The following is a 26,322-nucleotide window of genomic DNA, read 5'->3' as shown; positions in this document are numbered from 1 at the left end:
ACAGACTCCCTACCTTAGAGGATTTGACAGGTTGTAGGTTGGAAAGTTGCTGGTGGCACAGTGGGATAAGGAGGTAGTGCAGACTGTGACAGCTGTAGCTGTTAGTAATTTGGTAATTAGCAGAGTGAAGGTGCTCTCCTGTTCCTACGATTGTTGGAAGTGAGGTTGGGGTTTGAGAGGAGAAAGAATGGGCCTGGAATAACAGGCTCCGGCTGTCAGCCTGCTCCTGTTGTGCTGTTTGATTGTAGTTAGCCCCTTGTCCAGCCCACCCTGAGGTCGTGACGATTTCTCAGATCTGATACCTGGCTGTTTTGATGCAGGTCTGTTTGAGGTGCGAGCGGGGGAGTACCTGGAGACCATCCCTGAAACTGGACCAAGTGGTGTCAACAGGTTCCTGAAAGGCCTGGGTGAGTATTGAACAGAGACTACTCCAGGTCTATACCCTATCTGAGGACAGGATCCCTTCCCCCACACTGTATCCAGCCTCAGGGAACACCTCTCAAATGTACACTGGAGCAAAAGTAGGCCCTCGAGCCTGCTCCACCGTTCAGTAAGATCATGGCTGGTCTGAGTGTAAATTCGAGCTCCCATTCCTGCCCGCCCCGATAACCTTTCACCCCCTCACCCCCCTGCCCCCCCAGGCCCGATAACCTTTCACCCCCTCACCCCCCGCCCCCCAGGCCCGATAACCTTTCACCCCCTCACCCCCCAGGCCCGATAACCTTTCACCCCCTCACCCCCCGCCCCCCAGGCCCGATAACCTTTCACCCCCGCCCCCCAGGCCCGATAACCTTTCACCCCCTCACCCCCCACCCCCCAGGCCCGATAACCTTTCACCCCCTCACCCCCCAGGCCCGATAACCTTTCACCCCCTCACCCCCCCCCCCCCCCAGGCCCGATAACCTTTCGCCCCCTCACCCCCCCGCCCGCCAGGCCCGATAACCTTTCACCCCCTCACCCCCCCGCCCGCCAGGCCCGATAACCTTTCACCCCCTCACCCCCCGCCCCCCAGGCCCGATAACCTTTCACCCCCTCACCCCCCCAGGCCCGATAACCTTTCACCCCCTCACCCCCCCGCCCCCCAGGCCCGATAACCTTTCACCCCCTCACCCCCCCGCCCCCCCAGGCCCGATAACCTTTCACCCCCTCACCCCCCACCCCCCAGGCCCGATAACCTTTCACCCCCCGCCCCCCCAGGCCCGATAACCTTTCACCCCCCGCCCCCCCAGGCCCGATAACCTTTCGCCCCCTCCCCCCCCGCCCCCCCAGGCCCGATAACCTTTCACCCCCTCACCCCCCCGCCCCCCCAGGCCCGATAACCTTTCACCCCCCGCCCCCCCAGGCCCGATAACCTTTCACCCCCCGCCCCCCCAGGCCCGATAACCTTTCGCCCCCTCCCCCCCCGCCCCCCCAGGCCCGATAACCTTTCACCCCCTCACCCCCCCGCCCCCCCAGGCCCGATAACCTTTCACCCCCTCACCCCCCACCCCCCAGGCCCGATAACCTTTCACCCCCCGCCCCCCCAGGCCCGATAACCTTTCACCCCCCGCCCCCCAGGCCCGATAACCTTTCACCCCCTCACCCCCGCCCCCCCAGGCCCGATAACCTTTCACCCCCCGCCCCCCCAGGCCCGATAACCTTTCACCCCCGCCCCCCAGGCCCGATAACCTTTCACCCCCTCACCCCCCCCCCCCCCCAGGCCCGATAACCTTTCGCCCCCTCACCCCCCCGCCCGCCAGGCCCGATAACCTTTCACCCCCTCACCCCCCGCCCGCCAGGCCCGATAACCTTTCACCCCCTCACCCCCCCCCGCCCCCCAGGCCCGATAACCTTTCAGTCCCTTGTTAATAAAGAATCTATCTCTCTCAGCCTTAAAAAGATTCAAAGACTCTGCTTCTACTGCCTTTTGAGGAAGAGAGTTCCAGAACTCACCACCCTCTGAGAAAAAGAAACTTCTCATCTCTATCTGAAATGGGCAACCCCTTATTATTAAATTATAAATTCTCCACAGGGAACCATCCTGTCCACACCCACCCTGTCAATACCCCCACAGGATCTTAAAGCTTCCTATCAAGTTGCCCCTCACTTTTCTAAACTCCAATGGTTACCAGCCTAGCCTGTCCAACCATTCCTCATCAGACAACTTGCCCAATCCAGGCATTAGACTTGTAAGCCTTCTCCATTTGCTGATGGTGAATTAATTTTACAGATTTGAAACAGGTGCAGAAACATCTAAAAGGCAGAATAACAGAAATACCTCCGCCTCCATCCTGGTACCTGCTACAAAGGAGCATCCAGGATTTCTGTCCAAAGCAGTCACTCAAATAGGCCCATGAAGCATTTTAAAAGATTAGCTACATACTAAGTGTTTTAAAGTGCACATTTCTGCTCAGTTGTATTTGAAGGGAAGAATTGAGTGCTTGATGTACACTCAAAGTCCCCTCCCATGACTGACAGCCTCTGTAACTTGAGCTTTTCTCATTCACAGGGAATAAAATGAAATTTCTTTCCAAAAAGTGAGACAAGGTCCAATGATGTGAACATTTCAATGCTACGGATTCTGTAACTGAGTATCGTCTGACCGTCCCCCGTGAGTGATGCCCAGTCACACTCGACTCCACGTCTGCTGGTCAGATGGGCGGCTGGACTGACCCTGGGACCATGTCATTTGCACAGAGTTGACAACTTCCCTGCACACACACACCTGGCTGCACTGAGACTGCACTGCATGGCTCTGGCCTCCACACACCTGCCGGATTCTGTGCTCTCTTTGGACATTGAAGATTCCAACTCTCCATGCAAGGACGTATCCGTTATCTGCTCCCCTCTGTCTGGCTGTGGATAAGAAGGCCCATCATGAGGCTGATGTGAACCTGTGAGGCTATTGGAACAGTCTTGGCTCCCTGAGGAAATAAACCTGCCCTTGCTGCTTCCAGTTGTTTTTTTTTTAAATGCTTCCACTGTTCTTCCTGAAGTCCATTTCCTGTCTCCTCCGTGCTTGCTGTAAACGGCTTCCTCATATCTGCCTTAAACGTGCCTTTCAGATTTGAATTTGTGCTGAGGTTGTGAGTTAATTGGTATGAGAATGATTGGTGTAGCTGGATCATAGCTACATCAGTGCCCCAGACACCATTCACATGCGGGATTGGAAAGATGGTACAATGTAGCCCTCACCCACTTACCTACCCAACCCTGGCAAGCTGCCAGGAAGCTAACTCCTGACACAGCTCCAAGCTTTGTTTTGCTCAGTGTGAAGGCCACACTGGGACTGAGGATGGTGTGGAGATGCCAGCATCGGACTGGGGTAAACACAGTAAGAAGTCTCAGAGACTTCTTGCTGAGGATGGTGGCAGTGCTGTGGGAATTCAGGTCTGCAGCAATCGACCACGTACGATTCCAAACCTCTACCTCCTGGCACTGAATCTGTGGGAAGGACAACTCTCTAGTAGCTGTCCCAAATAATCTCTTAACAGCATCAAATTTTAAATCACTTCTTCATGTCATCAACTGTGAAATGGGTGTTTTTGAAAATGTATCAGAGGAATGTTACTGGAAGTGTTACTCATTAGCATACTCAATTATGTGACCAAGGCCTCACTGGGAAATTCCCATTACGAATTCCACAGGAATTCCCATTCCTGTTTACGTCAAATGGGAATTTCTTGTTTTTTTTCAAGAAGTGGAATTCTCTGTCGAAAGGCCATTCTGTGAAATACGTGACTCGCCGATTCACACTGAACACTTTTATCCAGCCCTGAGGTTGTTGGTTCCCCTCCTAGCCTCTCTCCAATAATCCACTCAAACTGCTCGCCCTCTCGTAGGCCTGGTTATGCCGAGCTGTTTAACTACTGGGAGCCCGACCCCAGCCTCGCCCACCCCAACCTAGCACCCGTACCCGGTTGGTTAAGAGGCACAGAATGGGACTCGAAGCTTCTTGCCTTGTAAGGTTTGATGTTGGATCAGGTAGTCCCTGTTACTCAGTGAAACAGATGGGAGCAACACAGAAATTATTTCATTTTCAAACCTCTCGAGCTAAAGCTGTAAGAAGCAGGATAATTGCTGCACAGTGCCTCGGTGCGATATCAGAATGTAATTGGCAGTGGGTGAGGGTCACATTGTTGGCAGGGTGGGGGTAGTTTATACATGGGGCTGCACCAATGTTTGTATCCTGCCTGCACTACTCACCTATGGCTGCTCCAGTGCTTACTAGTATTAACTTACAGCCTTTGAGTTTTATGTGTTTTTTTTAACAATCTTTATAAGCTAATATAGAAAAGATGAAAGTCTGTATTCCGAGTGAAGGGCAGCTCTTTCCTAATGATGTTGGCAGCTGTGGCAGCTGGATTTTGTTAACATTGAACAGACAATCATTGGGCGGCAGTGGCTGATGTCTGACTGTAACAGGCAACAGAAGTGTCCAAACAGGAAATGTGTATCTGAGCTTCTCCCATTACACACCACAAACAGTTCTTGTGACAGACTTCACATCCTTATCAGAGTCAATGTTTACCACTGGAGAACCCAGGCTTCTGGCTGCAGCCTTTACAACAAGTCAACATTGCAATATCTCTTCTAGCACCGAGCGATGGGCCTGAAATCCTGTCCAATTCTTTAACTGCTTTTTACAAGCTGCCAAAACTATCTGGATTCTCACTTGTGTGATTCAGGGCCCAGCCAGCCTTGTTGTCTCCCAAATCATTCCAACCGGAATATTTATTAATAATGTGATTGGAGCAGTTTAAAGTCACAGCCAGGGGGGTGGCGGATGTTGATGTCTGCTTCCATTGCCTGTGGACTGTTTTGTGCAGTTTGGAGTTTTGGCCTGTATCTAACCCTTTGCCAGAGTTGCCCTGTTGAAGCTCCCACTCCATTAAAACCAATATTATAATCTTGTAGCTGTCCTCACAGTGACCCCCCTGGTCAGCTAAAGGTGCTGATGCTCTAGGTTAATATTCGCAGCACTGGACTGGTAAACTCACCATCACCTCTGCCATGGAGTAGCCGAGTGGCCTGGCACCAGCTGTTCAACAATAGTGGGCAGCACAGCTTGAGTCTGCCCTCGCCCATGAGTGAGTCAGAGCCCTGTCTGATTTTTATTTCTCCTCTTCCTTAGCTCAGGAACACTGAAGCCAATTGCAGTAATTTCCCTCCTCTGTGTGGCACTGGTCTGAGTTACTCCATAACACAGCGTTACCCTTTGACCATCAAGGCAGTGGGAGCTGGTTGGCATGTTTCCATTTCAGTAGCAACCTTCTCTCGCCTACTGTGTGTGACATGAGACAGCGGAACTTCCTGTTAGTAATGTGAGCCTGATTTAAGGGAAGGCTAATCTGCTAAATCTCTATTTGATTTAAAACGTGATCAAATAAGGAGGCTGCTAGTTTAATGGCACGGACAGGACAGTGTGTGTTAGGTCCCAACTGTAGTTCACGCCACAAGTTGCCGATCTCTACTGTGTACAAGCAAACTCCTCACAGCTCAGCCAGGTCTCTGCACCCTGCTGTTACATACAATCTGTCTGATTAGCTTTTTAAACACTCTGCCTTTATTCACACTTGCTGTTTTAGGTGAATAGAGCACATGCAGGAACATGTGTGACTCTGCCTGAAGCTCAGTGTTACTTCTTAATTAGCAATGCACAAATCACAATTTCCCCCTAACTTTACATTCCAGTTCAGTGGTGTACAGCTGGGAATGTTTCACGGAGGTACATGTCCCTTCCTCATTAGTACTGTGACTTAAAAAAAAATCAAAGTACTTAATTAGTTACACAAAGCACTTTGGATTGCGTCCCGAGGTTGTGAAAGGCGCTATGTAAACACAAGTTCCAGCACCGCCGGGGACAGCTAATTCTCTCTGGTCCATTCAGTGCTTTCTCCTGGGTTCTGAGCTGTTTTATTGTCTCAGCGTCTGTTTTTGAAAAGTGAGCAATGTAGCCAGGTGCTACAAGGCTCTGACCATTGTTGAGGAAGTGTCTCTGGCTCCAAGATCATGGCAGTGGAATATCAACGTACTAAACTCATTCTGAAAGCGAAACCACTAATCCCACTGCCTGACACACTGAGGCTGAGATCTCACATTGACATGTTTACAGTGAAGGAGGGCATCTTTCAGCATTGTGTCCCTGTAATGTGATGAGACATTGATGTCTCTCAGTGTTGCAGAGCTGACTGTTCTCTCTGTATACATGTAGGACAAATAACTGTAACGGACATTGTTTACATATGAACTGTAAAGAAATAAACATTTTGAACAAACGCCCTGCGCTTTCTGCTTTTTCTTTGACTGGAATTGATGTTTTTATATGTTATTATCCTCTCTCCTTGCTGAATTATTGAACTGACTGACTGTCCAGATGGGCTGCAGTGTCCATTGACTCTGGAATCTGGCCGCTTTGCTATAGCTGGCCAGATCTGTGAGAGTGCTGAGCAAACTTGCCCACTGCCAGGAACACATCCCAGTCTGGAGTTTGTTGTGCCTGCTATCTGTTTCTCTGGTTCCCAGCCCCCTGCTGAAGGAGATGACTGTATTAGTTCCGAGGCTGCTATTGCTGTTGGAACCGTTTTAAGTACCTGAAGTCTGCAGATTTCTGCCACTTCCTCAGTTGCTTGTTTTTATCTCGGCCCTTAACCCTTTTCAGTCAATTTCTGGGTTGCCAGCATTATGCAGTGTAACACTAATGCTGTCTGCTTCTCTGTTTACATTACTGAATGGACACACCCACCAAGGACTCTTCCTTCTCCTGTCATATGTGTGTGTTCTTTATGCTGCTAAGGTGGTGGCTCATTGATAAAAACTTGAGGCTTGTCCATTTAAAAATAAACACCGTCATTGGTAGGTTCTATTTACAGTTCCAAGGCTTTTTTTAAAAATATCCAATTCAATCCAATCAAAGTCTCAGCACGTGAGATGTTCCAGATCCAAGCTCACAAGACAGGCTCACCACTTCCTTCCTTGGGCTTGATCTACATGATCCAAGCTAATTGGAGCAGACATTGCACCTCCTCCAAGGCTTGCTTTTATTTGCATCATTTAGAGTTTCAAGGTATTATCATGCACAGAGGGGTTCCGCCCTACAGGCTAACTGCTTACAGAGTGTTGCTTCTGAATTGTCCTTGGAGTCTCTTACCATGTGACTGCATACATCATGCCATGGGCAGTGCTGCTCTCCAGTCTTACATTAACCCTTGCTCTGCATACATTGTAGTGCATACAGACATAGTACATGCAGACACATTATAATGCATACAGATGCATTTCTTCAGTTTCCTATCTTAACTCATAAGAACCCCCCTTTAGATTCAATTGATTTATTAAGCTCCTTTCCTGATCCTCCCATTTGTTAAGTGGAGATCCCGTCAGCTCATAGCTCCAACAAGACTCACTCCTCACTTTCTCTAAGCAATTCCTGCTTAATAAATTTGGGGATCACCAATTGAATGACATATAGTAGTGGTTAGTACTATTGCCAGGGACCCAAGTTCAATTCCCAGCCTGGGTCACTGTCTGTATGGAGTCTGCACATTCTTCCAGTGTCTGCGTAGGTTTCCTCCCACACTCCAAAGATGTGGTTAGATGGCTTCGTCATGATAAATTGCCTCTTAGTGTCATATGTGAGGTTACGGGGATAGGGCCTGAATGGGATTGTTGTTGGTGCAGACTTAATGGGCCAAATGGCATCCTCCTGCACTGTAAGATTCTATAAACAGCCAAATTCAGCCACATGTGGAGTTCAGCAATGCAGAATCAGGTCCTTACTGAAACATTACACTTTATAATCCAGTGTGAATGCTCAACTCCCCTCACAATTCCAGTTTGAGTACAATGTGCAGAGCCACATTTACAACACTTAGAGTAACTTTACATTTCAGCTTTACATTCCATACAATATTGCTGAATCAAAGATCCATAAAAGTAACCTTAGATCAACTTGGAAGAAACAAAATGTGCTTCACTCCTCAATCTTCTTCAACCATTTCATGGTTACAGTGACCTCAGGTTGCACATTATTCTCACTAACTCTTTCTTTCATTCTAATTATTTTATTACTATAAATACAAGTGGCCAGATGAACATCTTCCAAACCATCAAGGACATGGATGAATGACACAAAAGATGAATAAGAACTGTTCCATAATAAAGGAAAATTGAAAACTCACTGGGTTGATCTCGTGCCACTGTTGAGGGTGAAAAGCCACTTACGAGGATGATACCAGGATTCAGGGTAGACCATTTAGGACAAAGGTGAGGAGACATTTCTTCATCCAAAAAGTGGTGAGCCTGTGGAATTCATTACCACAGGAAGTAGTTGATGCCAAAACATTGAATGCATTCAAGAGGTGGCTGGATAAAGCACTTGGGGCAAATGGGATCAAAGATTATGGGGGAAAAAAAAGGCAGGATAAGCAGGAGTTGGATGATCAGCCATGATTGTAATGAATAGTGGAGCAGGCTCAAAGGGCCAAATGGCCTCTTCCTACACCTGTCTTCTATGTTTCTATACTTCCCCAGAAAGGGTGAATGGGCTGGCTTGCTTTTCTCTTGAAGAATGAGGATACAAACTAGAGGCAATCAATATAACATAATCTGAACAAAATTAAACAGAATTCTGATTCTGTACACAGAGTGGTGAGAATGTGGAATTCACAACCACAATGACTAGTTGAGCCAATTGTATAGGTGCAATGAAAGGGTGGCTACGTAAACACAAGTCAGAAGGGAATATGTTGATGAGGAAGAATGAAAATATATACTACACATACACAATATATGTATCTATATAAGTTTTACCCACCTTCTTAGGTTCCCCAGCTTCAGGGTATTGGCCATATGGATAGGAGTTGGCCAACATTCCTAAGTCCTTTCAGCCCTTTGGGGTGCTCTGCCATTCAATAAGATCATGGCTGATCTGATGTGGTCTCAATTTCATTTTCCTATCTGCCTTCCCATAACCCTGTCTATCAAAAAATCTGATGTAGAAACACCAGCGTTGAACTGGGGTAAACACAGTAAGAACAGTGTTATGAGACTTCTTACTATATCAAAACTCTGCCTGGAATAAATTCAATGGCTCAGTCCCCATTTTCTGAGAAGGGAATTCTACACACTAACCACCATTGAGAAAGAAAATTTCTCCTCATCTTTGTCTTAAATGGGAGACCCCTTATTCTTAAACTATGTTCCCTGGTTCTAGTCTCTCCCACAAACGGAAACATCTTCCTGGTATCTACCCTACCAAATGCCCTTGGGCTTTTGAATGTTTCAATAAGATCACCTCCCATTCTTTTAAACATGTGGGTATCGGCCTAACTGTCCAATCTTTTCTCATGGGATAAAATGAGGAGGGTCTTGCAAAAGGAAAACATCAAATTGTCTATTTTAAATGGGGCTGGATGGAACAGATCAAATACATTATAACTAAAGATTTCATTTGGTAGAAATGCAATAACTTATTGGTGATAATAAAGATTCAGGAAGCATAGTGAAGACATGAAAATATCAGCAATACAATAGAGTGTTTTCTGTGGGTATACCTTTTTAAAAACTATTGCAAAAATGAAAGCTGCTTAAAGCCAGCCACAGTTTGGTTGTGTTAATGGAGCTAGTGCTTTTGATGTGTTAATGAGCTTAGCAACACTGCAAAGACTTGTTTACCTCACGCAAGGTGGCAACAATGATGAATAGAATATAACAGGTTTGAATGTCAGAAGTTCAAAGATAAGCGGTGAACTTTGAATTTACAATCTAAAATGTACACTCACAAAATGAAGGTAATTAAGTTTGACTTCTAAAGAGGTTTGTGCTGATAAGAAAAGATCAAAAGGGAAAATGCATATATCAGAAGCTTCAATCATACAAGTTTTGAGACCTCAACCAACAGCAAGAACTCCCATTAAGCAGCGTCTACAAGAGAAGCCTGCCATTAAAAAAGTTGTTTTCTTCATCCTCAGAAGTAATCCCAAAAAAAAACCGCCTGGTGTGGAAACAGTTACTGGGCTTTGTTTATAGTTTTTAAAAACCTGTAAGCTGCTGTGGAAGTTTGGGATGAATTAGCTCTGAAGGTAGGGAAATAAAGGTGTTTGGAACTGATTAAAGACAGTGATACTATATATAGCTATTGTTTTAGTTAAGAATACTTCTAGTTGACTATTGTTATTTATTTTGCTGATTAACAAACATTGTTATTTAAAAGCATCACAAAATGTCTGGGACCTAATTTTTCTGGATTTCAAACTTTTCTTCACATTATATGAAAGTGCAGAATACAGTTGAGGGCAGTTGTAATATATTTCCTTTCTGGGAGTTGGAATTACCTGACATTCACCATCAGCCATAACGGAGTTTTACTAGGTGCATTAGCCCAACGGCAAAAGAATTGTTGGGGAAGAAACAAGCTTATAATTTGTTAAAGCAGTTAGTGTGTAAATAACAAAGCTGTACAAATGATGGTACAGAGGGTACTGTCACTATGTACCTGGTGTTGCCACACTGCAATGTCATAGAGCCAGCCATCATGGGCATGCTGCCATTTGCAGCTCACTGGCATCACCTCTCTATTACAGGATGGTCCTTATTTATGATTGGATATTCTGCTTATTCCTTGAAGTTAATGAAGCTCTTAAAACATTGAGATGAAGTGTTTACAGTTTTATTAAACATAGTGTACATAAAATATGCAGCAAACAGCATTTGGTGTAACTGATACATGCAATGATATCATAGAATCGCCAAAGTGCAGAATGAGGCCATTTAGCCCATTGAGTCTGCACCAACCACAGTCCCACCCAGGCCCTATTCCCATAACCCTTCATATTTATCCTGCTAATTTCCTAGGGACAATTTAGCATGGCCAATTAATCTGACCCGCACATCTTTGGACTGTGGGAGGAAACCAGAGTACCTGGAGGAAACCCACACAGACCAGGGAGAACATGCAAAACTCTATACAGTGACCCAAGGCCAGAATTGAACCCAGGTCCCTGGCGCTGAGAGGCAGCAGTGTTAACCACTGTGCCACCCCTATATGTTCTGGCTGGGCCTCCTTCCTATCTGTCACATAATCCCATCTCCAATGCTTATTTAATTTCTACTTAAATATATTTCTCGCTGTGGTTGCGAGTTCCAAATTGCACTCAATGTTGAATCTATTGGTGACAGTTACATAATGATCTCTTTTGGTCTTGCCCACAGTTAGTAACATTTTTCTTTGTTTCCTCCTATGAATCTCTTTTATAATTTTAAAGCCCTCTATTACAGCAATCCTCAATTTTTTTTCATGTAGTCCATTTTTAAATGGATTCATAATCACATACCCCACCATCTAAATCATAATGCTATATAATGCTGATAATAATGTTTTGCGTAATGAATGGTTTAACAATGTCTTCAAGAAAGCAAGTATTTGTTTACAGTCTGAGAGATGGCTTGCTGCTTCTCATTACAGATTTTGTTTATCCTTGTATGTTCCTTTTCCTGGTGACACTTTATTGTACATGTGGTGGTCACATTCTGCTCCCACTTTGCACTATTCTGTGACACCCTGGGAACCCTGGGATCTGCAGACGTCAGTTTGAGACCCACTTCTGTTAGTTCATCTTTTAGCATTCTCTTTTCTGGCCTGTTCAATCTTTCCTGGTGAATCCTCCTTGTGCATCTTGTTTGCACTTTCACCAGTGCCCCTGTATCCCATTTAAAATCTGGAGGCCTGAACTGTGCTCAGTTCTCCAAATGTGAGGTGTAAAACATTCACCAAAAAGATAATACTTACAACCTCACCTACCGGTCTGGCACTCAAACACGTTATCCTTCTGAGTTCAATATCACAAGTTTGCACTGAAAGTTAAAAGACAAATCCACAAAGCACTACAGAGGAGATTCACCAGGATGTTTTGCCTGGGATGGAGTACTGGATTAAGGAGAGGCTGGATAGGTTTAGATTGTTTCCTGTAGAGCAGAGAAGACTGAAGGGGGACATGATTGAGGTGTAAAAATAAACTAAAAGAGAAAATGCTGAAATCGCAGCAGGTCTGGCAGCATCTGTAAGGAGAGAAAAGAGCTGACGTTTTGAGTCCAGATGACCCTTTGTCAAAGCTAAAAGGCACAGAAAGTGGGAGATATTTATGCTGCAGGGTAAGGGAATGAAAGATGAGTCATAGCCACAGAAAAGGCCGCTAATGGCAGCCCATAGAGAGAATAAAGAGTGTGAATGGCCAAATGGTCAAAAAACTGAATTCAGGGAGTAAGCTATGACAGACTGTGGGGAGAAATGATTGGGAGAGAGGTAAAACTGAGAAAAAAAGGGGGAAAAGGAAGGAAGGGGGAGAAAAGGTAAGCAAAGCGGGATAAAATAGGGGGGGAAGAGTGAGAGGGAAAGAAATAAAGACAAAGAAATTAAAAGTAGAGAACAGTTAAAAACTAAATAAAATGAAAACGAATGGGTCAAAGTAAGTAGAGCTAATCATCTGAAGACCGTGCAAAGGTCCACTGACGTCAGGCAGGATTTTCTGGTTTTGGGGTGAGCATGGCTAGAATACCCCACCCACTTTGACATTTGTTGTCATGTGGGATATCTGGAGGTGTTTTATCAGTTTGGGTCATAGTGTGTTTTTTGCTGCACACAACATTTTTAAATGGTTGTACGGTTGCTTTAAGAGCTGATCACATGTTTTGATGGTAATGTCATTAGGATGTTGCAGAGGCTGCTGTTTTACTTATAGTTTATCCTCTGTACAGGTAAGAGCTCTTTCAATGAATCTGCATTGTTAGTTTGAATCTACGTGAGCAAACCACAGCTTTTTTTTTGTCTAAAACCCACAACCTGAACATGGTGAAGACATTACACTGCCCTCCACTGAAAATGCTGAGATGTTTCTGTTGCCATCTGGCTTGATCAATGATATGATCTTATATATATGTGAAGATTTGAAGGGAGCAAAAGGATGGACTTAATATGTACCTGTACATTGCCCTCCAAGCCACTCGTCATTGTGACTTGGAACTATATCACTATTCCGTTACTGTTACTGGGCTCAAAATCCCTTCCTAACAGCCCTGTGGGTATACCTACGTGAGGGGAGGCGGTGGGGTAGTGGTATTGTCACTAGTAATCCAGAGACCCAGAGCAAAATCTGGGGACTTGGGTTCAAATTCCATCACGGCAGATATATATTTAAAAAATCTCGAATTTAAGAAGTCCTAACGGTGACCAATGTAAAAACCTATCTGATTCACTTTAGAGAAAGAAACCTGCTTACCTTGATTAACCTAAATGTAACTCCAGACCCACGGGGCAATAAGGGAAGGGCAAAACCCACATCCCATGAATAAAAACATGACCTGTGGTGATTCAGGGAGATGTTTCACCACCAAGGTCCCCGGTAATAAACGTCAGCATTGCCAACAATGACCATATGACAGAAATTTTATAAAATGCATTTCCTCCATAACATTCAGCAATCTGGAAAAGATTATATCAGAAGAAAGTTGGGAAGGAAATCCCATGCTTAAGGATTCAGGTCAGCTGCTCGATGGAGGTTCTATCTTTCTTGTGTTGATGTGTTTTATTACAGATTGTTTACAAGTCCTGCCACAGGGAAGCTTGTCTCCCATTGTAAATCTAACACAGTTTATTTCTCACTTCCTCACTCACGTACACAGCCCCTCTCTCCTTTTCACAGCTGTTAACATTTGTAAAGATGTTTTATTGTGGCTCAATACCAACTCGCTGAAGGAGCTTTCTTTTCTCAAAACCCACTTTCTGAGATCCTCTGGCATCAGGCTATTTGGTCACCAATATTTTATTCACATCACAAGAACAGTCTCATTGCACACTCACTGTATCTGACTGCATAGTAAAATCAGCAACCCAAACATCCACCCTGAAATTAACATGAAATTGCCTTAGTCTGGGCAGGTGAGACTCAGATAACTCAGGTCCTCACCCCTTTATCTGTCAGAATTGGGGATGATGTGCTTTGTTGTGATCTGGAATGTATGGGGGAAATTTCTAGCCATTCATGCCAGCAGGATTTTCTAATGCTGCTGTAGTGAACAGGGATTTGGCTGAGCACCAGATTCTCCATCCTTGCTGGCAGCAGCAGCAGTGGGGCGTGAATGGATGGTAAGATCTCATCCATACTGTCTGAAAGGGTGGAAACAGATTTAGTCGTAACTTTCAAAAGGGAATCAGATGAACACTTGAAAAGGTAAAATGTTCAGGGCTATGGGTAAGAAGCTGGGGAATGGAAGCAATGGGACAGCACTTTCAAAAAGTCAGCACATGCTTAATGATGGGCTGAAAGACCTCCTGTGTTTTGTGATTCTATAACTTCTAAAAACCTCTAATTACTGAAATTTGCTTCCTGCAGTATCCTTCCTTCACCACATACAGTTTTAAACTAAAGCCTGACATTATCAAGTTAAAGATCTCATAGATAACAGTATAGGGAATTTCTATTTCAAAATTCAGAACTCAAAAATGGGGGGAAAAAAAGCAACACTTTTGGAACCAAAATGTATTTTTTTAAATGAACGAGTCAACGCTTCTGTCTCCATCTCATCTTACAAAAGCAAACTTGTGGTTGTTGCTATTATCTTTTATTTTGTACACATGTGTAAGATCTGATGCACTTAAATATTGCCCCAACCGTCATATGAAATACAATCGTTAAAAATGTATCCTTTCTTTGATAGGAGCATCCCTGACAAAGCAAATATTTATTGCCCTTGAAATGAGCTGCCTTGTTGAAGTTCTGCAGTGGATGTGGTATAGGTACATTCACAGCATTGCAGATTAATCTTCTTGTATTGCAATGTTAATGTTTTGGCATTAAAAAAATATTGAATGTGATTGAGTTACTCAAAAGGGAGACAAAGGATCCAGATACAAAGCCTGAATTTTCAGATAGAACCATAGGAATTTACAGCTCAGAAACAGGCCTTTTGGCCCCTCTTGTCTGTGCCAAAACATTTTTTCCCCTAGTCCCACTGACCTGCACTTGGACCATACCCCTCCACACCCCTGAACCTGTCCAAGTTTTTCTTAAATGTTAAAAGTGACCCCACATTTACCACTTTATCCGGCAGCTCACTCCACACTCCCACCACTCTCTGCATGAAGAAGCACCCCCCCCAATATTCCCTTTAAACTTTTCTCCTTTCACCCTTAACCCATGCCCTCTGGTTTTTTTCTCCCCTAGCCTCAGTGGAAAAAGCCTGCTTGCATTCACTCTATCTATACCCATCAAAATCTTACACATCTCTATCTAATCTCCCCTCATTCTTCTACGCTCCAGGGAATAAAGTCCTAACCCTATTCAATCTCTCTCTGTAACTCAGCTTCTCAAGTCCTGGCAATGTCCTTGTGAACCTTCTCTGCACTCTTTCAACCTTATTCACATCCTTCCTGTAATTAGGTGACCAAAACTGTAGACAATACTCTAAATTCGGCCTCACCAATGCCTTATACAACCTTACCAAAACACTCCAACTTTTATACTCGATACTCCAATTTATAAAGGCCAATGTATCAAAAGCACTCTTTACGACACTATCCACTTGTGACGTCACTTTTAGGGAATTCTATACCTGTATTCCCAGATCCCTCTGTTCAACTGCACTCTTCAAGAGTCCTACCATTTACCTTGTACATTCTACTTTGGTTTGTTCTTCCAAAGTGCAATACCTCACACTTGTCTGCGTTAAATTCCAATCGTAAATAACATTAAATAGTGTCAGGAATTGAGAACTGTACATTAGACATTGAAACGGAATAGTCAAGAGAGCACTTATTTTAAAAAAAAGAGAATGACGGGGAGGGCAGATCAGAGCATTGAACATTTCAGCCAAGTTCACATTTAGATGGGTTTTCTCGTGAGAGAAAGAACCACGATCCCCTCGACATTATCGCTGGCAACACTTAATGGTCAAGTCTCCGGACATTCTCATTTGCTACTTTCTTGCAAACATTAATCCTGCTCTCCTCCTCCCCCCGACTCTCCACCCATCCTTTTTCACATTTATCTTGTCTCTCCAAGAGCAGTCAGTATCATGTAAACATGTCAAGCACCCCTCCGTGGAAATAAATCAAGAGTTTTTAGACTAGTGTGATCATGTAGAGAGTTACACCTCACCACCAGGTTGGACAGAACACTGAAAACAGGTTTTGTACGAGCTAAAGCTGGGGCAATGGTGAATGCAATTGAACTGAGCTGAAAGTCTAAGGCCGCTCGCTAATTGTTAAAATAGTCCCTCTTCCCCTGAATCTGACAGTTTTTGCAGTGAATCTTCTGTACAGAGCACTGCAAACAAAATGTCAGTCTGCAAATTGAGAAATATCAAACTGCAGGATTAATATAACTAGTCCACACTGATTCCAGTAACATGCCCCCACACGTCAATGTTTATTGAAACACTACAGTCCTGCAAACAGAGAATATTAGTGTGGACTGAACCCAAAAATTAAACATTATCACAGCCACAAAGGCAGGGTTAATTAGTAATCTCAGAGTGAAAGATCCACTGGGAAATAGTGATCATAATACAATTGAATTCCAAATTAAACTCAGTGACATAACCCAATCACAAACTTAAAAAACAGATATGAAGAGAGATCGTTACTGTTAAATAGACTGAAGGGTATGTCGATAAACAAGCAATGGGTAACAGTTAAAGAAATTATTCAAAATGTTGAACAAATGTATGTTCCATTAAAAAGCAGAAACTCAGCAGGATTCATATGTGGTTATTAAGGAGGGTGGTATTAGATCAAAAAATAGCTGCGGCAAAAATGGCAGTAACTCCAAAGACTGGGTAAAAGCAAATTCCTGTGTTCTGGAATCTGAAACCAAAAGAGAAAATGCTGGAAAATCTCTGCAGATCTGGCAGCATCTGTAAGGAGAGAAAATAGGTGATGTTTTGAGTCCAGATGACCCTTTGCCAAAGATGTTTTCAAAATCAGCAAAGGGCCATCAACAAGTTGATAAAAAGGGAAAAGCAGAACGTGAGTGTAAATCAGCCAGGAATATTAAAAATACAGTAAGAGTTTCTACTGGTATATGCAAAGGAGGATAATTGTTGCTCACTCAGAAGTAGAGCCAAGAGAAATTATCATGCGGAATGAGGGAATGGCAGAGAACACAGTATTTGTGACAGTCTTCACAGTTACATACCAGAAACAGATGGCAACCAAGGGGTTGATAAGCGTGATGCAATTAAGAAAATAATTATCAGCAGTGATAAAATATTGGAGAAACTCAAGGGACTAAAATCTAGCTAATTCCCAGGACCTGATGGCCTACACTCTCAGGATCTAAAAGAGATTGTCACAGGCAGTGAATTTGTGGAAATGATTTTCTATGGTTCTGGAAAGGTCTCAGCCAATTGGAAGCTCGCAAATGTAACATCAATTTTCAAGAAGAGTGGAGAGAGAAAACAGGAGCACAAGGAACCGGGGAGACGGTGGCATGGTGGCAATCCAGAGGTCCAGACAAATGCCCTGGAGATGCAGGTTTGAGTCCCGCCACGGCAGATGGTGAGATTTGAATTCAATGGATTCTGGAATTAAAAGTGTAATGATGACCATGAAACTGTTGATTGTTGTAAAACCCACCTAATCCATTAATGTCATTTAGGGAAGGAAATCTGTCATCCTTACCCAATCTGGCCTACATGTGAGTCCAGACCCACAGCAATATTGTTGAGTCTTGACAAGCCGCTCAGTTCAGGGGCAATTGGGATAGTCAATACACCAATATCCCATGAATGAATAAAAAAGTATGACATTAGTTACCTGGAAAATGTTGGAATCAATTAACAAAGTCTTCTGTGTTATCTGTAAACATTACACTTAAAATCACAGAATGATCAAGGTCAACATGGTTTTATGGAAGCGAAATCGTGCTTGATCAAACTAGTAATGCAGATAAAGGGGAACTAGTTGATGTAGCATTCTTGGATTTTCAAAAAGCATTCAATAAGGTGCTATGCAAGATAAGGGTGCATGAAGTTGAAGTAGTATATTTGGTTAGGATGGAGGATTGATTAACTGACAGGAGAAAAAGAGTAGTCATAAATAGGATATTTTCAAGTTGACAGCTTGTGACTCGTGGAGTGCCACAAAAATCAATATTTACAATGTATATTTATTACTTAGATACATTATTCTCCAAGTTTGCTGGTGATACAAGGCTAGGTGGGAATATAAGCTGAGAGGAGGATGCAAAGTGGCTGCAAAGACATAAAGACACATTAACTGAAAGGGTAATATGGTGGTAGCAGTGGATGGTATATAATACAGGGAAGTGTGAGGCTATTTACTCTGGTCATACAAATAGAAAAGCAGGATATCTTTTAAAATGTGTGAAATTTATAAATGTTGATATTCAGAGAGACCGGGGTGTAATCTTACAGTAATAAAAAATTGGCATGCAGATACACCATGCAATTAGAAAGGTGAATTACAACACGATCAATAATGCAGTGGGATTGGAGTATAAGATAAAGGCGACCTGCTATAATTGTACAGGGCTTTGGAGAGGCCGCATCTAGAATGCCATTGCAATGTTGCTTAAGGCAGTACAGGGAAGGTTCACTAGGTCCGTCCCTGCGATGGAAGAATTATCCTGTGATAAGAGCCTGAATAAATTGGGTCAATTTTCTCTGGAGCTTAAAATGGAAATGGTCTCACTGAAACATACAAGATTTCATGCGGCTGTTTCCTCCGAATGGGGAATCTGGAACATGGGGGCAGTCTCAAGATAAGGGGCTAATCATTTAAGACAATCATTTAGGAGAAATTTCTTCATAGTGTTCTGAATCTTTTAAATTCTTTATCAAAGAAGGTTGCTCGTGCTCCACTCAATAAATTTAGGGTTGAGATAGATTTTTGGTCTCTCAGAAAATCAAGTTATACAGGGAGCAAGCAGGGGGGTGCAGTTGAAGCCAAAAATCAGCCATGTTCAAATTGAATGTCAGGGCAGGATGGATGGGTCAAATGGTCTATACTTGCTTATATTTTCACAATGCAAATGACAGACTATCATTGGTTTGTCCAATGCAGAAACTAGTAAAATGCAATTGAATATTATCAATGCTTCTTCCAATTTTTGCCCAAGTTACTCACTCAATGTCATTGGACACGGAAAAGACTTGATGTAACTAAGTGTCTGTGGATTCCACTGCTCCTGTTAGAGCGTTTCCAAAGCGTGTTTATCTTTGAGCGTCCTCCAGATGGAATTCAAGGTGGCCCAAAATTCAAACACAGACCTGCAATGTTACAGCCAAGGCCCAACAAGAAAACAGGCCTCATGCCCATCACCAGCGTAACATCACACGTTGCCATGAGTGTGAGTGAGGAACAGCCATGGAGTTTTCTAAGCAAGAGGTTTCTCTCAATTTTCTTTGACAAATATAGATGTAATATTAGGTTCTCAGATTATGACAATGTTTTAACGTTTCAAATGAACAGTGTTCCCTGCAGTACTCAGTTGTATGAAAATGTCATGAATTAGTTACTTAACAAAAAAATGCACAAACAATTATTAGTGAAAGAACTGCAAAATGTATTGTTTCCTTAGTTTCCATTAATTGACATGACAGGGGTGGGGGAGGGGACAGAAGGCTGGATGGGGAAGACACCAGTAGGTGGGTGGGCAGGGGAGGGGGACCGATAGGTGGGTGGGAGGGGGAGGACCAGTGTGTGCGTGAGTGGACCAGTAGGTGGGAGGAGAAACTGGCAGGTGGGTAGATGAGTGTGGTGGCATGGGGCGAGGGGGGGGCGGTGGGGAGGAGGAGGAAGAAGTGGACTGGTGGGTGGATAGGTGAGTGGACTGATGCATGGAGACCAGTGGCTGGAGGAGGGGACTGGTAAGTGGGTGGGTTGGGGAGGAGACCGGTGGGTGGAGCAAGCGGGAGGTGGGGGGAAGTGCACAGGTGAGTGGGTGAGCGGTGCACTGGAGGGGACCACTGAGTGGGTGGGTGGGAAAGGGGACCGGTGGGCAGTCTGTCTGCCTCTCCTCTGATGGCAGTAACAGTAAGTGTTGAGGTATTCATGTGAGGGGCTCCCCAGACCTTGGCACCTGTGTGCATACACACTTACATAGACGGTTGGAGGAGGGGGCTGAGTGTAGGGTAACAAAATTTGCTGATGACACGAAGATGAGTGGAAAAGCAAATTGTGTGGAAGGCGCGGAAAGTCTGCAGAGAGATCTGGATAGGCTGAGTGGGCGAGGACCTGACAGATGGAGTATAACGTAAGCAAATGTGGGGTTATCCACTTTGGTAGAAATAATAGGAGGAGGGATTATTATTTAAAGGGCGAAAAGCTGCAGCATGCTACAGTGTAGAGGGACCTGGGGGTCCTTGTGCACGAATTGCAAAAACTCAGTCTGCAGGTGCAGCAGGTGATCGAGAAGGCGAATGGAATGTTGGCCTTTATAGCGAGGGGGATAGAATATAAAAGCAGGGAGGTCTTGCTGCAACTGTACAAGGCACTGGTGAGGCCACAACTGGAGTACCATGTGCAGTTTTAGTCCCCGCATTTGAGAAAGGATATATTGGCCTTGGAGAGAGTACAGAGAAGGTTCACCAGGCTGATACCTGAGATGAGGGGGTTAGCTTATGAAGAGAGATTAAATAGACTGGGTCTATACTCGTTAGAGTTTAGAAGGCTAAGGGGGGATCTTCTAGAGACTTACAAGATAATGAAGGGGCTAGATAGGGTACAGGTAGAGAGATTCTTCCCGCTTAGAAAGGTTGGCAGAACTAGAGGGCACAGCCTCAAAATAAGGCGGGGGGGTAGTTTAGATTGGAGTTGAGGAGGAACTTCTTCACTCAAGGGGTGGTGAATCTCTGGAATTCTCTGCCTGTTGAAGTGGTGGAGGTTACCTCGCTGAAAATATTTAAGTCACGAGTAGATAGATTTCTGACAGACAGGGGAATTAAGGGTTATGGGGAGAAAGCAGGAAAGTAAAACGGATCCACTTCAGATCAGCCATGATCTTACTAAATGGCAGGGCAGGCTCGAAGGGCTAGATAGCCTACTCCTGCTCCTATTTCTTATGCACAGGATTTCCCCAGCAAGTTTAAACTATTGGTAAGTAGAATTACGCTGGCCAGGGCACTCCACGAGTATCAGCCACACAGTACTTCATGCCAAACAATTCTTCCACTGTTAACCTGAGGGTGGGACAGGGATTAACGGTGGGATCAAGGTGGGACAGGGATTAACGATGGGATCAGGGTGGGACAGGGATTAACGATGGGGCAGAGCTTGTAATGAGCATCCAGGAGGGCTTACTGAAACAGAATGTAGATAAACCAACCAGGGAAGGGGCCATACTGGACCTGATATTGGGGAATGAGCCCGGGTTCAGGGTGGGATGGCGATTTACAGTGGGATCAGTGACAGTGATTAACAGTGGGATCAGGGTGGGACAGTGATTTAAGTGTGGAGCAGAGGTTGTAAGGAGCATCCAAGAAGGTTTCCTGAAACAGAATGTAGATAGTCCATACTGGACCTGGTATTGGGGAATGAGCCCGGCCGGGTGGTCGATGTTTCAGTAGGAGAGCAGTTCAGGAACAGTGAGCACAATTCAGTAAGCTTTAAGGTACTGATGGATAAAGATAAGTGTAGTCCTCACGTTAAGATGCTAAATTGGGGGAAGGCTAATTACAACAATATTAAGTAGGAACTGAAGAATGTAGATTGGGAACAGATATGTGAGGGCAAATCAACATCTGGTATGTGGGAGGCTTTCAAGTGCAAGCTGATAGGGATTCAGGACCAGCACATTCCTGTAAGGATGAAGGATAAGTACGGCAAGTTTTGGGAATCTTGAATAACGAGAGATATTGTGAGCCTTGTCAAAGAGAAAAAGGAAGCATTTATCAAAGCTGGGAGGCTGGGAACACACGAAGCAAGTGTGGAATACAAGGAAAATAGAAAGAAAGTTAAGCAAGGAGTAAGAAGATCTAAAAGGGGTCATGAAAAAGCATTGGCCAGCAGGATTAAGGAAAATCCCAAGGCTTTTTACACATATATAAACAGCAAGAGGGTAGCCAGGGAGAAGGTTGGCCCACTCAAGGACAAGGGAGAGAATCTGTGCGTGGAACCAGAGGAAATGGGCGAGGTATTAAATGAGTACTTTGCGTCAGTATTCACCAAAGAGGAGGATTTGGTGGACAATGAGCCTGTAGTTTGAGTCATATTGAGATCAAAAAGGAAGTATTGGGGTTCTTGAGAACCTGATGGGACATACCCCAGAGTACTGAGAGGGGCAAGAAAGGAAATTGCTGGGGCCTTGAGAGAAATCTTTATATCCTCATTGGCTACAGGGGAGGTCCCAGAGGATTGGAGCATAGCCAACGTTGTCCTTTGTTTAAGAAGGATAACAAGAATAATCCAGGTAATTACAGGCCGACGAGCCTTACATCAGTGGTAGGGAAATTATCGGAGAGGATTCTTCGAGACAGGATTTATTCCCACTTGGGAGCAAGTGGACATATTAGTGAGTCACAACATGGTTTTGTGAAGGGGAGGTCGTGGCTCACGAACTTGATCGAGTTTTTCAAGGAAGATGATTGATGAGGGTAGGACAGTGGATGTTGTCTACATGGACTTCAGTGAGGCCTTTGATAAGGTCCCTCATGGCGGATTGGTGCAGAAGGTGAAGTTGCATGGGATCAGAGGTGAGCTGGCAAGGTGGATACAGAACCAGCTCAAAGACAACAGAGGAAGCAGTGGACGGGTGCGTTTCTGAATGGAAGGTTGTGACAAGTGGCATTCCTCACGGATCAGTGCTGGGTCCTTTGCTGTTTGTAATATGTATAAATGATTTGGAGGAAAATGTAACTGGATTGATTAGTAAGTTTGTGGGTGACACAAAAGGTTGGTGGATTTGCAGACAGGGATGAGGGCCATCAGAGGATACAGCAGGATATAGATCGGTTGCAGACTTGGGCGGAAAAATGGCAGATGGAGTTTAATCTGGACAAATGTGAGGTAATGCATTTTGTAAGGCCTAATACAGATAGGGAATATACAGTATATGGCAGAACCTTCAGGAGTATTGCTAGGCAAAGGGATCTGGGTGTACAGGTACACAGGTCACTGAAAGTGGCAATGCAGGTGGAGAAGGTTGTCAAGAAGACATACGGCATGTTTGCCTTCATCAGCCAAGCTTTGAGTTTAAAAATTGGCAAGTTATGTTGAAGTTTTATAGAACCTTAGTGAGGCCGCACTTGGAAATTCTGGTTGCTACATTACCAGAAGGATATGGAGGCTTTGGAGAGGATACAGAAAAGATTTACCAGGATGTTGCCTGGTATGGAGGGCATAAACAATGAAGAGAGGTTGGAGAAACTTGGTTTGTTCTCACTGGAGCAACAGAGGTTGAGGGGAGACCTGATAGAAGTCTACAAAATTATGAGAGGCATGGACAGAGTGGATAGTCAGAAGTTTTTTCCCATGGTGGAAGAGTCAATTACTAGAGGGCATAGGTTTAAAGTGCGAGGGGTGAGTTTTAGAAGAGATGTACGAGGCAGGTTTTTTACACAGAGAATGGTAGGTGCCTGGAACTCGTTGCCGTGAGTAGTGGTGGAAGCGGGTACGACTTTTAAGGGGCGTCTTGGCAAGTACATGAATGAGATGGGGAGAGAGGGATATGGTCCCCAGAAGGCATGGGGGTTTTAGTTAAATCAGGCAGCATGGTTGGTGCAGGCTTGGAGGGCCAAAGTGCCTGTTCCTGTAATTTTCTTTGTTCAATGTGGGATCAGCGATTAAGGGTGGGATCAGGGTAGGATGGCGGGACCAAGGTGGGACGGCGATTAACAGTGGGATCAGGGTGGGACGGCGATTAACAGTGGGATCAGGGTGGGACGGCGATTAACAGTGGGATCAGGGTGGGACGGCGATTAACAGTGGGATCAGGGTGGGACGGCGATTAACAGTGGGATCAGGGTGGGACGGCGATTAACAGTGGGATCAGGGTGGGACGGCGATTAACAGTGGGATCAGGGTGGGACGGCGATTAACAGTGGGATCAGGGTGGGACGGTGGGGTCGGGGGAATTGGTGGGTAATGTCGTTGCTGGGCTAGTAATCCAGAGATCATGGGAATACTCTGTGCACCTGGGTTCAAATCCCACCCTCGCAAATAGTGAAATTTGAATTTCATAAAAATCTGGAATTAGAAATCTTATGAAGACCATGAAACCATGGTCGATTGTTGAAAAAACCCATCTAGTTCACTAATGTCTTTTAGGGAAGGAAATCTGCCATCCTTACTAGCTCTGGCCTACATGTGACTCCAGACCCGCAGCAATATGTGGTTGACTCTTATATGCCCTCAGGGATGGGCGTTAAATGCTGGCCCAGCCAGTGACACCCATATCCCATGGACAAATAAACAGTAGTGGTGGAGGGAGGAGAGGGGAGACAGGACACAATATGATGAATAAGCAGTTTTGAATTTGTTACACATATGGCACAAAACCTGGCCATTCAGCCCAACCAGTGCCTGCCAGATGGTCCCGCGATGGAAATTTCATGTTGTTCCAGCGAAGAGTCTCCAGAATCTCATCAGCCGCTGTCACACGCACAGTGAATATCAGAAACACAGTATGCGCTGGACAGAGGCTAATCTATATCATGGACAATCTCTCATTTCTGATATTGCCTAGCAATCTCAAACACTTGGTGGAAAACAAAAGTTTGAGTGGAATCCGAACCTTCAAACCCGTTCCGACCTGCAATCACAGAACACATTAATAATTTCAAGCTGTTGGTATAACTGTGCCCTCACTCATCTCCAAGATTGTTTACTCACCCATTCCTCCTGGGTGAATGGGCCAGGAAATGGCAAATGGAATTTAATGTTGGCAAGTGCGAGGTGGTCCACTTTGGTAGGAATAATGGTAGGAAGGATTATTACTTACGTGGAGAAAAACTGCAGCAGGCGACGGTGCAGAGGGACCTCGGGGTCCTTGTGCATGAGTCGCAAAAAATCCAGCTTGCAGGTGCAGCAGGTGGTCAGGAAGGCGAATGGGATGCTGGCCTTCATCGCGAGGGGGATTGATTATAAAAGTAGGGAGGTCTTGCTGCGGCTGTATAGGGCATTGGTGAGGCCGCAGCTGGAGTACTGTGTGCAGTTTTGGGTGCCGTACTTACGCAAGGATATTTTAGCCTTGGAGGGAGTGCAGAGAAGGTTTACTAGGCTGATGCCGGAGTTGAGGGGGTTGAGCTATGAGGAGAGGCTGAATAGATTAGGCTTGTACTCGTTAGAGTTTAGAAGAATGAGGGGAGATCTCATTGAGACGTATAAGATGATGAATGGGATGGATAGGATAGAGGTGGAGAGACTCTTCCCGCTCAGAAAGGATAGTAGGACTAGGGGGCATAGCCTCAAGATAAAGGGGGGGCGGTTTAGAACAGAGTTGAGGAGGAACTTCTTCACTCAAAGGGTGGTGAATCTCTGGAATTCTCTGCCCGTTGAAGTGGTGGAGGCTGCCTCGCTAAATATTTTTAAGACGCGGGTTGATGGGTTTTTGATGAGAGAGGGGATTAAGGGTTATGGGGAGAGGGTGGGAATGTGGAACTGAGCCACGACAGATCAGCCATGATCTTATTGAATGGCGGGGCAGGCTCGAAGGGCTAGTTGGCCTACTCCTGCTCCTATTTCTTATGTTCTTATGTTCTCCTCTTCTAAATGAGACTTAGCAGTATTGCTGTTGACTTTTGTCAAGTGGTCAATCTTTCAGTGAGAGCTTGGCTCGGCAGTTGACAATTTGAGGACAGTACGCTAGCACAGTGGTTAGCACTGCTGTCTCACAGCGCCAGGGACTGGGTTCAATTCCTGGCTTGGGTCACTGTCTGTACGGTGTCTGCGTGGGTTTTCCCTGGGCGCTCCAGTTTCCAAAGACATGCTGTTAGGTGCATCAGCATGCTAAATTCTCTTTCGGTGTACCCCAACATGCACTGGAGCGTGGCGACTCGGGGATTTTCAGTAACTTGAGTGCACTGTTAATGTAAGGCTACTTTTGACACTAATAAACTTCAAGCTTTTAAACTTTAAAGCACCATGATTTTATGTTTAAGGTTATTTATTAGTGTCACAAGTCAGCCTACATTAACACTGCAATGAAGTTATTGTGAAAATCCCCTAGTCGCCACACTCCAGTGCCTGTTTGGGTACAACTGAGGGAGAAATTAGCATGGCCATTACATCTAACCAGCACGTCTTTTGGATTGTGGGAGGAAACCAGAGCACCCGGAGGAAACCCACGCAGATATGGGGAGAATATGCAGACTTCACACAGACAGTATCTC

At 44.8% G+C, this 26,322-nt stretch overlaps 1 protein-coding gene across 2 annotated transcripts in view; it reads left to right on the top strand.

Moving 5' to 3' along the window:
* LOC145357080 (DENN domain-containing protein 2C-like) overlaps positions 1–3,613 on the top strand; it is a 125,199-nt gene extending 121,586 nt beyond the window's left edge. For both annotated transcript variants that reach the window (XM_080210174.1, XM_080210176.1), the window contains exons 19-20: positions 321–407; positions 2,489–3,613. In XM_080210174.1, coding sequence (XP_080066300.1) covers positions 321–407; positions 2,489–2,520 — 119 coding nt within the window. In that variant the 3' untranslated portion in view covers positions 2,521–3,613. The remainder of the gene's footprint in view (positions 1–320; positions 408–2,488) is intronic.
* The last annotated feature ends 22,709 nt before the right edge of the window (positions 3,614–26,322 follow it).

Source organism: Carcharhinus amblyrhynchos, chromosome 22 (assembly GCF_965287045.1).
Source record: "Carcharhinus amblyrhynchos chromosome 22, sCarAmb.v2.hapA, whole genome shotgun sequence".
Taxonomy (NCBI): Eukaryota; Metazoa; Chordata; class Chondrichthyes; order Carcharhiniformes; family Carcharhinidae; genus Carcharhinus; species Carcharhinus amblyrhynchos.
The sequence above is the reverse complement of the archived record's forward strand: the minus strand, read 5'-3'. Positions and strand labels throughout refer to the sequence as shown.